Below are 17,156 nucleotides of genomic sequence, written 5' to 3'. Positions count from 1 at the left end.
ACAATTTTATGCTTGAAGATTTTCGAACCGATGTCTTTGGGCTGAATCGGATTCAGTTTCCAGCGATCAATAATCTGAATACCAGACGTTGTTACGGTCCCCTGTTTGAGGAACAACGGCTAATATTATTTTTTTTATTAGATACTAGACTACAGCAATCAAATACACCGACACAATTTTTCAGACAAATATCTTTATTTTTAGACAGTAAAGACATTAATTAATGTGCAATACATTCAAATATTTATATAAAATCACATGATGGCATCTACAATGTACAAGATCGCACGAAAATGGTACGCAGAACAAGATAAAAAAAATATCAAATGCAAAAAGACTTCAAATTAATGGTCCACAATATATGCGAGTCCAGCTTTTTCAGACCTCTGATTGATCATAGCATTAATCTATTAATTGAAGACCTGACTGCATCATTCTGCTTAAGGCATAAGGTATTAAAGGTTTACTATACTTGTATTTGATACATGTAGTAGAATATTATCAAGCAGCTTAAAACTGGCCTATTTAAATCTACACGAGGATGAAACACTGTGCGAAACTGTCACTCACATAATCATTATACATTCAGTATATACATTTCAATTTGGAACATTTTACATTGTTATCCACAATCGTTGTACTGGTAGTTGCAATGTAATGAAATATACACCATATACTAAGACATCTTGTGCACTTCAATTACTGTAAAGAACCTCAATGCAACTTTGTAATGATGAATGAACCAGGAGATAACAGATGTAGTTCGTACAACAAAGCAAATGATATCTACAACTCAAGCGAAAATGTACCACAAATTTAGTATGTGTGAGCCAAATCGGATTGGCCTTATCCATTGGAACGATTAAATAAATTATACATATATATGGTATATACATACAGAAAGACATTTTATTAATTTAAAAAAGAACTTAGGATTGGTACGCTTCAGCCTTCCTTGGTAGAACAATTATCAATACCCATATTGAATGCAGTTGCCTATTTACATTACATCAATCATCAGAAGGCTGTTGATATTTGACAACTTAACAAAATATTTACTCTGTCCAGTCAATTCACTATTTCACTATCACTAACAATACATTTCAATGATTTTGGTCTTTCTGATGGACTTAAGAGCAAATACTGATATTTTACTGTAAAACTACTTCACCAGAACGGTGCAATACTGTAACATCACCATCCAATATATCATTTGAATGATGGTGTCCTTCATGTTCCCCATGTATATACGGTATATGCATTAGATACAATTACATCAAAAACTGCAAGTCTTTGATAGGAATGATTATAAACAACACAACATCTTAGTACATGTACCTGTTACAGTGTATATAATGCACATTATCATATTGGTATAAAACATGCAATTTAACTGCATAACAGAAAATTAAATAAGATTAAATTCAATGGATTTTATAAATTAAGATTTTAACTACGAATAGAATTTTCAACCCATGATAGGAATTTGAATGTACGCCCAAGCTATACCAATTTCAACAGGTGAATAGCAGAGGATGAAAATCTAATAAACGAACTGAAACTAAAAACTACAGCAATTACTAATCAATCACAGGATGAATGTCCTCCAGCCTCAAATGATCACTCAATGAACAATAAATTTTCAAAAATTTCTTTGTAATTTTCTAAGCCGAATGTAATCATTGATTTATAATGAAATATTACAACTTTATGCGGTAAAATCCTGAAATAGGTAATACACACCAGTTAGTTTTCCAATAAATTTTCATTGAAACAAAGCATTAATATGTCATGAACAAAACAAAGTTACGATAGAGTTTACTAAATATGGATATTAAAAAACAATCTCATTTTGACTCTGAATTTTTGGGCTTTCGTGTGAGACATTTTGTCATAAGCGGGTCTCTCTACATTGCTGTTATTATATATTCATACACGCGATATGGTTATATGCCAATTCTCACAGGTGACATTAATGACTGATAGATAATTGATTAGACGCCCTCACTGATATCAGTGTAACACATACTAAAATGCATGATGCGCAAGTAATATTTTTCAGGTCCCTTTCCTATCAATTATTCGCAAAATCATGTTAAGCACCATTTTAATGCACCATCCCAGCTTCCTTATATTCACTTCCGGCCAGCGTAAAGAATTCCTCAAGTTTCCATTGCAAAGTTTCAAATGTGGGCCTCTCCATTTCTTCCTTTTTCCAACATTCCAACATTATTTCGTACAGTGCTGGTGGACATCCAGGAGGACATGGCATACGATATCCATGTTCAACCTGATGTAGCACTTCAGCATTCGTCATACCTGTGGTTAAAGAAAATGACAATGAAAACCTAAAACAAACACAACTTGAATAACAAACCGATGCGAATCGAAACATACCAGGATAAGGTATCCTGCCATAAGTAACTATCTCAGTTAGTAAAATACCAAATGACCAGACATCAGATTTGATTGTAAATCGGTTATAATTTGCTGCCTCCGGCGCTGTCCATTTAATCGGGAATCGAGCCCCGACCCGAGCTTCATATTCATCTTCCTGTGAACAAAAGTATCAAGTCATAGTCATGACAAAACAATAATACAGAATTCCCCAGTTGTTGATAATTATGTAATTTGTAAAAGTAATGTTGATGTTTGAAGTAACTATTCCATCCAATAAAACATAATTACTAGGGTAGGGGGTCATAAAACAAACCTTTATCACTCGTGCCAGACCAAAATCAGCAATCTTAACACAGTTTTGGTCACCAACCAGAATATTACGCGCCGCTAAATCCCGATGAATATAGTTTTGTGACTCTAGATAAGCCATTCCTGAGGCTATTTGAGCTGCTACATCTATCAACTGCGGAAGCTTTAAACTACGGCCTTTTCCTTTAAAAAATAATGTTCATCTCATTACAGACTAAAGTGAAATAAGATAGTTGTATAGCAAATCCTCAAGATTGTATAAAACATACCTTGTAGATATTCTAGTAGACTTCCATGTCTCATTAATTCAGTAACTATATAGATAGGTTCATCTTGAGTACATACGGCATACAGTTGAATCAACTTGTGATGTCTTAATTTTTTCATTATTTGAGCCTCAGCTAAGAAATCGGTGGGGTCCATAGTGCCTGAAATAAAGCAAAAATATCATGTATGTACAATTAAAATGAAGCTTTAAGACGAGCTAAATTCCTGATTGTATTATTCAACGTCAATATTTACCTGGCTTCAGTGTTTTGATTGCAACAGGAGTAGTATTGTTCCATAAACCTTCGTAAACCTCTCCAAACTGACCATGACCAATTTTTCTCATAAGTTTCAAGGAGGCCTTTGGAATTTCCCATTGATCTTTAGTATTGTAGGAGAGACCAACTGTCTGTGGTTTCTCAATCTAAGTAAAGAAACAAAATTGATATTCTTTAATCAAACGACAACAATTAATTTTAATATTGATTTTAGATACAGGATATTCAGTTCTGTCCAATTTCCTCTAAGAAAGATTCTATCCTATGAGCCATCATCAAACCTAGTACCTACATGGCTGGCATGTGTGCAGAAAACTGTGGTCTATCACAGCTCAATCTGATGAAAAAACTGACTAGAAACAGCATCGTAACCAAACCTAACAATCAATACGGTGACTTCATTCCATACAACATCAGGAGCATAGGAACTGGTTGCATATGCTGTTATTGCTTGCTATATGTTTTAGAGAATACATAAAAGTAGAGAGAGGTCTAACCTGTGTACAAGGTTTACGAAGATTGACGCAAAGACCGTCAGCATCTCGACTGTAATGTTCGGTAAGCTCGGATAGAGTGCGGAACGTCACACGGCGAGCGATGAAAAATCCTCCTTCGTCTAACTGACGTATTCGATAATGCTTAACAGTATCACCATCCCTCACTGTAAAATGAAATTAGAGTTAAATTTATTTTACATAAGAATATCACATTTCAATCAATATTTCATAAATTTCATCTTGTTTCAGCTGTATCAATGGATCTTTAGTTAAGAGAATTGAATGACAAGTTCGCCAATTTTTAGGAGTTGGGCAATCCTAGTTATTACCAGCAGCTCATCTTCAATACACCATACATTATGTCACAGTATTGATCGGCCATGTCTAGCCAGGGAAATGAGAGTTACTGGATTCTGAGAACTGAAGCACCAGGCTCAACAAAACATCTCAATACAATTACTATCATATAACAGCTCATAGCCAAACTCGGTATGAGTAGACATAGTGTTATGAATGTCAAGACAAATCATTTTAATGCTAATAAAAAATGCCACAGTACCAGCAAGCAAGTCTCACTGGGTTCTACTAAACAATGTTTAAATTAAACGAAAAACCCATAAAAGCAACAAAAACAATGTCTCATTTTCTAATAAATATAAACAGTTCAATAAAAACATACACATATACGCCTAGTTCTAATCATCTATGAGAATATAATAACTAAAGATTGCAACTTCAATGCAGATTTTCTCCACACAAACTAAAGATTTCAGTGATCAATAGAACCCAGAATCCAGATCGGAATTGATGGGGGAATGGATGCTAAATGGTACATACCAGAGAGTGAGAAATCATTCCTACGACTTTCGCTGTCTCTTATTAGGAATGCACCATGTTCATTTTCTGGTAGTAATAACTTCTTCTCAGCTTCTATTCGTTTAATCTTACCAAAATACCAACTGAAAAAATACAGAAAATTGTTTGTTTTTTGTTTGTTTTAGGCCTGTGTTTTCTGAGAGATCATTTTGGGTGTTATCTATGCCGTAGAGTAGTTTACACACAGCTCAGTTGAACATGTACCTGCCAGCTTCACAGTTTATCTGTCATTACACAGATATTTTGTTCTAGTGGGGCAGTCTTTAAGCATTAAAAACCAGTCCTTACAATTCGTGGTGATTCAAATATAGTTGGTAAAAGGTAACCAACAACACAATCAATAAGAAAATAGATATTATGTTTGTCATCTGAATAAGCTAGTGGTTTTCATTCAGCAATGCTCACTTATTTGATAGGCCTATGCCTAAAGTGATTTTCTTGATTGTGAACTAGTGAACTGCACCATCCTCATTTGCCAGAGGCTATAGATAAAATTCATTGATCTCTGTACTGTGAACAATTAGGCTCCAGTCAATGTATAGTAGCACAATTCAGGGCATTTCCTATTTAAGGGAACACAATCCAAACAAATGAACTACATCCATATCAATGATACTATATCAAAAAATGTCCACAATTCATATGATAACCTGGTAACAAGTTACAACAAGGCTTTATATCCTTATAGAGGCTTTTCTATGGTTAAAGCTGATTAAAACAGATATTTTGGGGACAGTGATGTTATAGATGACGTGGCTACCATGTTAATGTGTAGACTGGCAGAGGAGATTTATCCTAGTTTTATTTCGATCTGCGATGATTCAGGATAAATTGTGATACACGATTGATGTTGATCGGGTTTGTGTGTACGAGGCATTAATGTTACAGCAGCAGGGAATACCATCAGCTGCAGGGAGTGCCAAGCAACATGAGCTTTTTATTTCATGAATCAATTACGACTGCAGAAAAGACTCTGAATGACTTCTTCGATGAATAAATGAAATATAGATTCAAAAAGTCAAATTTTACAACATTCATCTAATATTTTCATGTTTTCTCCAGACCAAGTATCTATGATAAAATTATAATGAGCATCTAATTCTTTAAAAGATTACATCTGCAGATGTTTAATGGCGATACAGGGCACCTCCCTGGGAAATATAACCTTAGTTAGAGTAATAAGTCAAACTAAAGAAGAATTTAGAATCTATCATGATTCAAGATGTTTGCTTGACTTGATTCAGAATACAGTCATTTTTTTCACAGTTAATATTACCAGGTACCGGTACTCATTCGATGTAACAAACCTATTTGATTACCACGTAGAGCTTATAGGAAAATATTCACATAAATGTGAACTATGTTTTACTTTTGCAGTTACATCTTTATGGAATAGTTTGCCTACTTTCAGGCCTATTAGAAACTGCAATGATGAAACTTCTAAAAATCTCTCGAGACTTTTTTTTAATGAGCATTTCTGCTGATGTTTCACTCAATCATGGTTCAGCAAAATGGTTCAGCAATTAAAATAGCAAGTAGATACAATCTAATGGCCAATTTATTCATATTGATGTATTCAACAGTAGGCCCTATAACAAAAGAATATCATGAGCATACTAATTAATGTACAAGTGAAATTAAAAAATACTGTAAACTAACAGTTCATTAAAGTTCAGCTCAAATATATCGCTAGTTAAAAGAGTTCATCGCACAGTTCAGCTTGAATTTAAAATATATTTCAAATTAAAAGTTCTTCTAATAATTTATCATATCACACAGGGAAATATACCACAAGTTAAAAAGAGTTCTCAGTTTAAAAGTATTCAAGTTTGAATTAAAAAATATTACAAATAAAATGTTCATTAATTCTATGAAATTCTAAGAATTTATTAAAAGATTTTTCACAACGAAAGAGCTTATTGCACAGTTCAAATATATTGCAGTTTTATTGCAAATGAATAGAATTGGAACATTTTTGCTTTGAAATATGGGGATTTTTACCTACTTTGAAGACTTCAGGAATTTTACATAGGGGATTTATACATAGGGGATTTTTACCTATAACCAACATAATGTGATAACCACTCTGAAATTTAATGGAGTGCACTATAGAAATGAAATGATTATTAAGCCTATTATCATTATTAGTATTAAGATAGATAGCTTCTGCATGACTGGTCCAAGAAGGCAAGATTGCTTTTCATATCACTTGAAGGTTGACGTAATGAGTATGTGGAAAACCCATGTTAGGCTATTCAGAATATAGGCTATACCAGATATTGGGTTAACCCATTACCTGAAATGTCACAATTTATCTATGTTGTCAATGCACAACAATCCACTTCAAAGTGTTTGATACTTACGGTTCAGATTCTAAACTTTTTAGTTTAGCCACATAATTGGACGGAATGTATCCTTCTTGCCTTGTGATTTTTGATCGTGCATACCACCAATCACCTTGCGTGTCATTTAAGATTTCCAAATGTTCACCTTTTTTAAAACTCAAATCCTCATCAGTTCTCGCATCGTAATCATACAGCGCTATAAAAATCTTCGCATTCGATAATGGAGATGTGTCTAATACATCCGTGTTCATTAAACTTGGTCGGGCAATATTTGACAGAACCATGTCACTGGTTCCGGGATTGTTTGCGGCGCTGCCCGTCCCATTTTGATCTGTTGCTGCTTTTGAGGACTGCTGTGACCGCGATTTAGAGCCAGATTTCGATTGATCGCTACTTAAACAATTTCCCATTATTGAAGCTATTATTCACATATTGTCTGACATGCGGGTTCTATTAAAATATTTCATTATAGCCAATTTTTACCGTGCTATTAAATGTTAATTTGATGATTCCCGGACCAGGAAGTGTCATTTCTCCATTAACCGAAGCGCATCCGAAATGTGCTCTGCCGATGATTAAAATAGTTTCACAAGGGGTTTCTTTTGTATTAAACGGATTTGAATTTTCATCTAAATTCATGAAAATCAGAACAACACTAGTTTTTAGATACGTCGATATTATGCAATATGCTGAATACTGTTTGATTAGAAAATATATTTTTATTCTAAACAAAAGCGGACTGATATTTAATGTGTTGTTAGGCCTTTGTTGATTCGTCGATAGGATCGCCGACGAACGAATGAAAGGACACGATTCAACGGATTACATCACTCACTTCCGGGTTTAGCCATGTGCTAAAAGTGTTTGTAAACAAACAAAACAGTAATTCCGACTTTTAATCCTTGAGGCGTTTATTTCACGATATATCACGTATCAGCAATGTCAGATCTTGGAGTAATGGAGGTCAGATTAACAAGCAGCCCAAGTCTGACTCCAAACATCCTACTAGGCTAGTTACTGAAGTCAACAAATAACATTTATTTGTCTGTAGTTCTTTATTAGAAAAAAAAACAACTTGTCAATGTACAAGGTAGAAACATAGAACAATAAATTACTGAGTTTACATATGAATATCCATATTATATATAATCATTATCATCATATTATTAATACTTTTAGATACGAGAATTTATGTATACACATTTGCTATCTTTTAACAGTGGAAATACAGAGAGTTCACAATCATCACAGTGGCCTAAACTACTCGACGTATGAGTGGGTTAAAGGGAATTTGAAGCTAGATTCCTGAATAAATAACTATATTTTGATGTCATCATTGAAAATAAATTGGAACAAGTTGTTGAAAGATTGAGCAATTAATCAATCAGCTTTTAAGCTCAAAAGAGATGCTTGTGCCAAAATCAAGAGTCTGTGGACGCGAGATGAAAAACAATATTTTTCATAGAATGCGATCTATAATTTTGAATTAATTACGAGTACAATTTTGAGCGCTAGAAATATCTGTATCTAAAACTCTATCACGGAAAAGCATTGGAGGGAATACATAATGGACAATGAAATATTGAAACGATCAATGAAATAATGAACAATCTATGCGTTATTTATGTACATGTTTATATACAATTGCACCACTGTAAACCTTTTTTACTTTTAAACTTCATAACATTCATTAAAGCAACATGCTAAATGGATTAGCACCAGGTACTGACAGTGATCACGTTCTACTACTTACACATTCATATTTCCATCAAAGCCTATATCATTCAACACTAGTTTTTCCTAAATTCCTAGAGTCATTCTACCTACTTAACATGGCACATATATCCTGAAATACCGTCCGTTCATCCTATACATATAACTATTCCTAAATTAACATTTAAAAGGAAACTTTTGGAATTCACAACGTAAATATATAACAACCAGTGAATTTAGTTTTGATTGCACATGCCTGTTTGATATGCAACTATTTTCCAAATGTTTGATATGTCTTTATACCTATTCATATTCCTTCATACATGTACAGGGTATCTCATAATCCATAACAGGTAGTTTAATCATGAAATTGTAGAGTCATTATCTCAGTTTTAAGTAGGCAACAATTAACTGTAAATATGTACAAATGTTCAGTTATGAAACATGATTCTTCCCTGAAATATGGCAGCAAAGCTATATTTAGTAATCAACATATTAACATATAACAACCAGATTAAATATACAAAATATAAACAGCTTAAACAAAGTATATTATACACAGCAAAATACAAAATCTATAATACACATCCATTATTAATATTCTTTTATAACCAAAATGTACAGTACCGGTATTTGCACCAACTTCAAAATGCACAAATTATTAAGTATAGTATACAGTGTAACCCATGTCTCTGCAGCAGTACGTCAATTAGAATTTACTGCATATGATTGTACTCCAGAACCTTTTGAAGAAGTTCTTGAATAATATTAAAGCAAGAATCTCCATATTAAAAATGAGAAAAATCTACCTTTTATAATTTTTGTGAGGTAAGGTAGAGGTCTAGAAGTGTTCAGCTGGAAAAAAAAATGGTACCCATATAAGTGCTGCCAAAAATATATAGCAAGTGAGAAAATATTCCATTGGCAGCGTTTTCAAATTCAGATAAAATTCAGCTTTGAAATAGATAGACCTAATCGATGAAATAGCTTACAATTTGAAATGAATCCCTTCTGCAAGAGAAGTGTGCAATTCCATTAATACCAGTATCTATATTCTTGAAGGAAACATTAAGATCAAATAGTTTGGAAGACCTATAATGTCACACATATCACCACCAGTATTCTTTCAAAAAACTTATTAGTGTATTGTAATCACAAATGCAACTCTGTGAAAAAGATTTTCATGCATAGTAATAGTGAAGATTTCTAAACTGCACCTTCAACAATGTGAAATACATGTAATTCATTCACTTGAAGGGAAAAGTGCATTGATTAGTGGCCACTAATTGGACTAGATTTTGTAGAGTCTTTGAACAGTTGAGATTGCACTGGATTTTTGCTTTCGAGTTTATTTCTATTATGCACAGGATCGAGTGTCACTGCTTCATCTATTTCTTTAGATACAGTAAGAACCGATCGTGTGTATTCCAAGTTGGCAGTTTTTGATCGACCGAGATACCTCTTCATCGGTGTTTTACGTTGCGAATTTCGATGTCTGTTGGATTCCTGTGACACATCATCCGATTTGTCAATGATAAGGAGACAATCGTGCGAATGATCAGACAACGATAAACTGCGCTGTTTTTGTAGTTTAGGTGGTTTAGTCACAGACACAGACCTCTGTCGAGCAGTTAGCTGTTGATGATAGGATTCCTGTGATGAGAGATCTTGTCTCACAATACGACGTAGAGAAGTTGGTGAAGATGGTAATGATCGGCATTTACGTCGCCACTGCAAGTTATTGTGAACGAGTGAATGCGCAACATCTTCAGGGCTAATCGGTGTACAGGGTGGGGTTTGAGCAATGGACGGAGATGGCAAGTAATACTGTGAGTCTTTCATTGATCCTAATATTTTACGACCATCGCGAAACTTTTTCAGGGAAGCAAACGGATTGGCTTTATGCGGCGTGTAAAATGGATCCTCTTTGCTCATCACGGTGCCGACAGTTTGTGGAGTAGCATCCTCTAAACCGGGAGCTAATGAGAATCGTCGAATGCTAGACAAACAAGGGGTTTGTAACCAATTATCCGGTTCGCTCGGAGGGGTTGATGATGTAGGCGATAAAGACGTTTCATCTGATAGTGATCTCTTGTGTCCCCTTATAACTAGAAAAATAACCAAAATGCAGCTAAAATCTCTGACAACATCATGCATCGGTACATAATCTTGCAATGCTTACATTTTCCATTTGCTAGAAGGCCATCAGCAGCTTCTGCTAAACTGACAAAACTCATATCAGGTGGTTCGATATCCAACATATCCGTCTCAATTTCCTCAAGTACTCCACTTGCTTCAACAAATGATGGCCTCTTTTTTGGATCAATCTAAAGTATACCAATGAATACCCTGGTATATTCATTATGGTTCAGTCTCAAAGCTTTCACGAATTCTAATTTGGAGCCATTACTGAATCAAATTACCTGACAACACCGAAAAGCTAGATGCAAAAAGTCAATAGGACAATCATCGACCATATTACTGAATGCTACATAGTCCAAACCATAATTCTAAAAGTAAGAGAATGAAATACATGTATTTGTTAATTATATCAATGAATCAAAGTCGATAAGAAGGGTACCTACTCTGGTTCTTGGCAGTATGTCAGGGTCTGCTTCTATTCTGGCAATAACTTCACACAATATGATCCCATACGAAAAGACGTCAGTCTGAAAATTCAAATTCAAATAATGTTCTCCATATGCTGGAATCATAAAGGGGCTGCCATCATTGTTAAGTGTATGACTTTTTGGCTTCTGAAGTAGATTCAATCCCCCAAAAAATGTAGAAACTTTAAATTAATTTTGGTGTAATCTTCTTTTTCTGGTAAAAGCAGCAGATATTTTATAAAGGGTGGCTGATTTTCAGAAGGGTGAATGTAGAAATGACAGGGATGGCCACCCTTCTAAAACCTGTTGTAGAAAACAATGAAAAATGAACTAAAAACAGCTGCCATCTATGAGAATTTCATCAAGATAGGTGCTGCCATCTTCCTGTACGACAGGAAACAGCATGTATCGTTATCACAGGTGCGAGGAGAGTAAATACCTTTTCATCATACTGTTCACCTTTGAGACACTCAGGGGCCATCCAGTAAGGCGATCCCACAACTGACAAACTCGAGGGAGTGCAACTCCTGCAAAAAAATCCCATCCTCGGTTAACAAAAAATTCAAAATAAGATTTTTCTCAATTGGACATCACCATTGTCAACAAGTTGAGTGTCATATATTTACAGCAATAATGGCTTAATCCAATTTACCATCCCAATTCATTCAAGTTAGATATGAAAACTATATTGCAGTAAAACCATTTGTTTACAATGAAATAGTTTGACTAGTAAATTGCAGTACCCACATAATGAGCACTGAACAAACATAGTAACTGTATACATACAGAGGATCTGGGATTTTTGCTGCCAATCCAAAGTCAGCGACAATAGCTGTTAATTCATCATCATTTCTTCTTATCAAAACATTCTAAAACATATACAAATAATACAATGTAATTCAAAATGATAAGAATTAATGAAATTCACAACTCTATTATAAAAGAAAGTAAATTCAGCTATTGCACCAATTCGAGTGTAAATATCCATGAAAAGCTATTATGACAGCAGCATAATACTTGAACAACATGCAAATATTTCAGCCTAATCCAACAGTTATGTGTAGTAAATACTAATAGTATTATATACATGAAGGAATGTCATTTATTACGCAAATGTTTCAGTCTGAGGATTTTAAAATTTTCTCTAAGCATTAATCAAATACTGGTAAACTACAGTAAACATATAACTGAAGAACAATTATTTCTTTACATAAGCTTCTTTAAATGATTCTGCTTAAAACATTTTTCTTCTGTTACCTTAGATGTAAGGTCTCTATGGAAGATACCCCTAGAATGTAGATAACCCATTCCCATGGCGATATCTTTAGCCAGACCAAGTCTTACGTTCCATGGACGTAATGGAGTGGTTTTATCTGCTAGTACCTGCTCCAAACTGCCTCCATTGATATACTGCAATACAGAAACGATAGATTTATGTTTTTCGCCAGATTTGAATGGTTAATCATTTACAGCTATCTGTATTTAGAAGCTTGGCCGGTTCATATAAGTGCAACAGCCTTAGAATTTAGAAACAATCTTTTAAAGTAGAAAAGTTATTCAATCGCGTTAAACAAGTAACACTACTCTATAGTTCAGCCATTAAGTGCTATGATTTCATATAAACTTTGATGAAAGTTTTATTATCATTTTATTATGGCGGTATTTTCTGGGTACGCATGTGTAGGTTTAGAAATTTATGAAGGTATTCATTAAATGAAAGAATGCTCGACGTCACTAGTACAGCCGACATAAAGCATAGAGGAAATTTATCTTGTATATCAGTATTATCAGAAGTAGAGATATAATTTAAGAAGCTTAACTTGACATTCACAAATATTCAATGAAAGCATTTGAAATAGATCACTAATAAATTTTCCACTTCAAAAATAATTTTCTATATTATCGTTAACAAATGGCGGTCAATTACATTTTTTAGTATACTCGAAAAAGGATGTTGCATTCAACGACAATAATGAATGAATAAAAACATCTATAACTCATGTCTATATTTACATATCATACAAGGATGTAAAACACAAAACATACATCCTACTTTCATACGTACATATTATTACTCATGGCATAAGGCTGACCTAAAGTTATTTAAAAATATTGTAAATTGTTTGCGTAATCTTTTATTCAATTGAATACCAGAAATGACTTTATTTCAGTTGAATACTGAACTCGTCGACTTGAAATAAAATCTGACTGTTTGTTAAGTATCATGATTTGGGAATGCTAGTGTATGCATAGTTGAATCAGGGTAAGTGGGTTTAGAAAATGAAGTATATCTACACTACACGCGGGGCATACCTCTGTCAATGCATGAAGCTGTCCTTCGTGAACGCAAACACCCTTAAACCTGCAATACAAATCAATTAACCATATTAAAACTGTAATATCAAGGGAAATCAATACCGAACAACTCACCTGAAAACAAACGACTACGTGTCACGATATCATATTCAACGCTTGGTAGGGCCTAATTGTGAATTAATTTTTCATATCATGTCTATTTCGTATGAAAAAACGTCTATGACTTCAAATATCAAAACGTTTTCAATCGGACATATACCCGAAAATAAAATCTGAAGAATTTTCCCAAAATATTAATCACTTTGACTTTGGAATCTCATCTCGTAAAGGCGGTAGATGAATTCAGGGCAACAATTCAATAAATTATTAACAAAATGACAGATATCACAATTCCCTCGGGAGAGCAAATATCAATTACTGGGATACCCGGGTTATAATATCGACCAATATAGATTTGCAGCGAATTAGGCGAGAATCAAGTATGGAGAACAGTCCCATCCAGGGTAGCCACTTTCCAACCATTTATAAATTCCCTAGGTTTTCATGTTTAACGCAAAATTTCCCCGATGAATATAGAGCTATTTCTTGGCTTGAAATGCTACGATTCATTCCCGAATCACATCAGCCTATTGACAAAACAAACGCATGGTAAATCAATGGCATCCGAATATTCCCTGAATTTTCCAGTTTTTGGCATTAAAATTGGTCAAATTGCCTGAGTTTTCCATGTTGTCGAGGTCAGTGGCTTCCCTGCGGTATCTCATGGTTCTACTATTTTTCTTTTCTTTTTGATTACATACCTAAGAATATTTGGGTGAGAAAGACGATTCATTAACTGCACTTCTCGCAACATGTTCGGCCGATTGCTCACACTTTTATTCATCTTCAGCACCATGACTTTGTTCGTGATGCGATGCGTGACCTAAAATTATCAATTTCAAAAATGCCGTTCGTGACAAACGAATCAATAGATACCGGAAATCCGTTACTATGCATGCAACAGAGATTAACTAAACCAAACGGTGGTAAACCTCGGAAAGAGTGAATCTCTATAATCCTAGAATAAGTGCGCGATCACTCATCCAACAACAGATGATGTGAAATTATCAAAATGAAATGATTTATCGAAATAATTTCAATCAATTTTAAACTATTGGTGGGAACAATGAGATTTAAACCTCAAAATGTAAGTCCACTAATCTTGATGAAACACGACTCTGTGTTATAACACTTTACAATAGAATCTCACGACATCAAAGAAAACCAAGTCGAAGAGTTTCCTCGAGTTTTCCTCGAGCTAGTGGACGTTTCTTTTATATTGTGAGATTCTATCATATAGTGTAGTTGTCCAATGTCCAGATTAATCAGTAAGAGACATAGATAAACGTAAAATCCATTTGATTTTATGTAAGATGGTTATATCACTAGCCATGATGATCATTATTTACTGACACAAATTTAGGTGTAGTTTATTTCAAAAGAGGGATTTGCTGATGGAATCAATAAAAATAATTCCCTCATTCCCTGGAAATTTGCCTGTTAAAATCAGTCATCCAATTTCAAGAGGTTGAAGAAATATTTGACTGTGAGGCCAATGTGCCAGATATCGATTGACTCAGGAAAGGAGTTTGTAACTTGCGGACAATTCTGATCAATCACAGCTTATTTTATACATAAAACAGGCCTATGTTTGATAAATATACATCACATTTTTATCTCTATTTTTTCCATATTCTGAGATATTCTGTCTGGTGGTATAGGCAAAAAATAGGTTATCAAATTTTTGTCCCTCCTCCCTCGGAAATGTGTCTGCAAAAAAGCAGTCATCCGCGCTATTCAAAAAAGACCTCAAGGCGCTTCTTGTCAAATGGGGTTTGTTTGAATTGAACTCCTCGGCGGCAATAAATGCTTTTTCCTAGCTCATACTAGACTTGAATGAAAATTTGCTACAGAGCTAATCAATGTGTTCATACTAGCGGTAGTGAAAACACCTATAATAACATAGACTATAAGCTTCTATTTATCATTATAAAATCTCAGCAGCCTAGGCAAATATTTTTATGAAAAATATAGATGGTTAACCGACAAGACAGTAGACTTCATCATGTATATCTCAGTAGTAGCGTTCAGTACCTGAGTGCTTGAAACACAAACAGTGAATCTTCGGCTGGAAGCCAGAGTAGTGGAAACATGGATATATATTAATATAGACGCTGTGTGGGTTTATATGCGTGAGGTAGTCAGCCTACACACCACACTCAGGTGTAGACAACTCAAATACCTGTACAGTTTCACGATAATCTGGATTCAGACACATTTATAGTCTAAAGGTTAGCCTAAATCTAGAAAATTCAAGAATCTTATGATTTTAAATAAGGATTCAACAATTGATCAACTGGTGTTCCCAACTCAGCAAAGAATTATATAAATGAAAATAAACTATTAGGCTAGTCTTTAACTCTGTAGTCAAAAATAAATCGCGTATTATGATGTAATTCAGGCCAATAGGATATCAAGCGCCCTAATCCAGTGTTACCTATCCTTGGTGACATAGTAGTAAGCCTAAGTAGGCTGTGGTTTAGACTGGATTCAATTCACTCTCTTTGATCAAGTCGATAGAAGCGAAATCAAAAAAAATTGAAATAAATTCTACAGAATCAAGACACACAGAATCAACTCTAAATATGAAACAAAGTGAAATTTACCTTGAAAACTTCACTGAAGAATCCTGTACCAATCAGTTCACAAGCAAAGTCGTCTAAACGGTTTAATGTTGACACTGCATGTTTCAGAGCTTGACATGAAGAGGACGAGCCAGTAGCAGCCACTGATCTCGGAAGCGTCGGGCTTGTTTCCTGCATCTCTTGACGCTGTTCATTTCTCATAAGCCCTTCTATCCCCGCATTTGAGGAATCCATGTCGGATAATTTTGTCATAACATCAGCGCATTATTGACCTGTGATTTAATAACAGACATAAATCAATCAGAAAGAACTCATTCGTAAAATAAATATAGGCCTAGACTATGTCCTTACTTCGGGGATGGATTTATCTAGATAATTGCAACAACGAAAAAATAATTTTCAACGAGTAGTTTTTCAAAAACTATAGCCTAAGTGTCAGTGTAATTAAGCTGAAATTATTAGGCCTATCATGATCAGGGCCGCCTTATAGGCAATAAAAACAGAATAACGTAGAGTTGTTACTTCTGTTTTTTCTTCTCAAGAACGCTGAATTGAAGAAGACAGTAGTGTGGAGAGTCGTAGAGTCAGAGAGAGGCCAGAGGGCTAGAGACTTCTTTACTTAAGTTTACAATCTAAGTATAAAGCAATATCCTGCTGCAATGAAACTTAAACTTACACAAAAAATAATTCTCTAGGCCGCCGCATCATTTTTATTAACACAGCTCCTAATATAAGCACCAGAGTGTTTAATAAGGTCCATTCCGACGTAGTAGAGAAGCATTCATGACACTGACAAGTGATAGACTGACCGCAATGGCGTTGAAACCTCTCGTGCCATTCTCCGCAATAGATGGGAAGTGCT

The 17,156-nt window shown here is 34.5% G+C and overlaps 2 protein-coding genes across 2 annotated transcripts; both read right to left on the bottom strand.

Moving 5' to 3' along the window:
• Positions 1-229: 229 nt before the first annotated feature.
• LOC141898839 (tyrosine-protein kinase Src42A-like) lies at positions 230-7,522 on the bottom strand. The gene is made up of 8 exons (XM_074784963.1): positions 6,991-7,522; positions 4,589-4,710; positions 3,752-3,915; positions 3,232-3,400; positions 2,979-3,137; positions 2,714-2,892; positions 2,398-2,554; positions 230-2,319 (listed from the first exon to the last, which is right to left on the bottom strand). The coding sequence occupies exons 1-8, from the start codon at positions 7,380-7,382 to the stop codon at positions 2,108-2,110; spliced, it is 1,554 nt and encodes a 517-aa protein (XP_074641064.1). The 5' UTR covers positions 7,383-7,522; the 3' UTR covers positions 230-2,107.
• Positions 7,523-8,014: 492 nt separating this feature from the next.
• On the bottom strand, positions 8,015-17,102 carry LOC141898727 (dual specificity testis-specific protein kinase 2-like). Its single transcript, XM_074784790.1, has 11 exons — positions 16,971-17,102; positions 16,316-16,566; positions 14,411-14,532; positions 13,608-13,656; positions 12,552-12,704; positions 12,081-12,163; positions 11,734-11,821; positions 11,271-11,354; positions 11,109-11,195; positions 10,868-11,012; positions 8,015-10,793 (listed from the first exon to the last, which is right to left on the bottom strand). The coding sequence occupies exons 2-11, from the start codon at positions 16,544-16,546 to the stop codon at positions 9,958-9,960; spliced, it is 1,878 nt and encodes a 625-aa protein (XP_074640891.1). The 5' UTR covers positions 16,547-16,566; positions 16,971-17,102; the 3' UTR covers positions 8,015-9,957.
• Between the last annotated feature and the right edge of the window lie 54 nt (positions 17,103-17,156).

Source organism: Tubulanus polymorphus, chromosome 2, assembly GCF_964204645.1.
Source record: "Tubulanus polymorphus chromosome 2, tnTubPoly1.2, whole genome shotgun sequence".
In the NCBI taxonomy this organism is placed as follows: domain Eukaryota; kingdom Metazoa; phylum Nemertea; class Palaeonemertea; order Tubulaniformes; family Tubulanidae; genus Tubulanus; species Tubulanus polymorphus.
Note: the sequence above shows the minus strand (reverse complement) of the source record. Positions and strands in the feature narration are given on the sequence as shown.

Coding starts and splice junctions, on each gene's coding strand:
- LOC141898839 (XM_074784963.1), bottom strand. CDS start 7,382: ATGGGAAATTGTTTAAGTAGCGATCAATCGAAATCTGGCTCTAAATCG. Junction 4,711..6,990: donor AAAAGTTTAGAATCTGAACC/GTAAGTATCAAA, acceptor GTATTTTTTCAG/TTGGTATTTTGGTAAGATTA. Junction 2,555..2,713: donor GTCTGGCACGAGTGATAAAG/GTTTGTTTTATG, acceptor TTTTGTTCACAG/GAAGATGAATATGAAGCTCG.
- LOC141898727 (XM_074784790.1), bottom strand. CDS start 16,546: ATGACAAAATTATCCGACATGGATTCCTCAAATGCGGGGATAGAAGGG. Junction 11,822..12,080: donor GCAAAAATCCCAGATCCTCT/GTATGTATACAG, acceptor ATTTTTTTGCAG/GAGTTGCACTCCCTCGAGTT. Junction 11,355..11,733: donor GTGAACAGTATGATGAAAAG/GTATTTACTCTC, acceptor TTGAATTTTCAG/ACTGACGTCTTTTCGTATGG.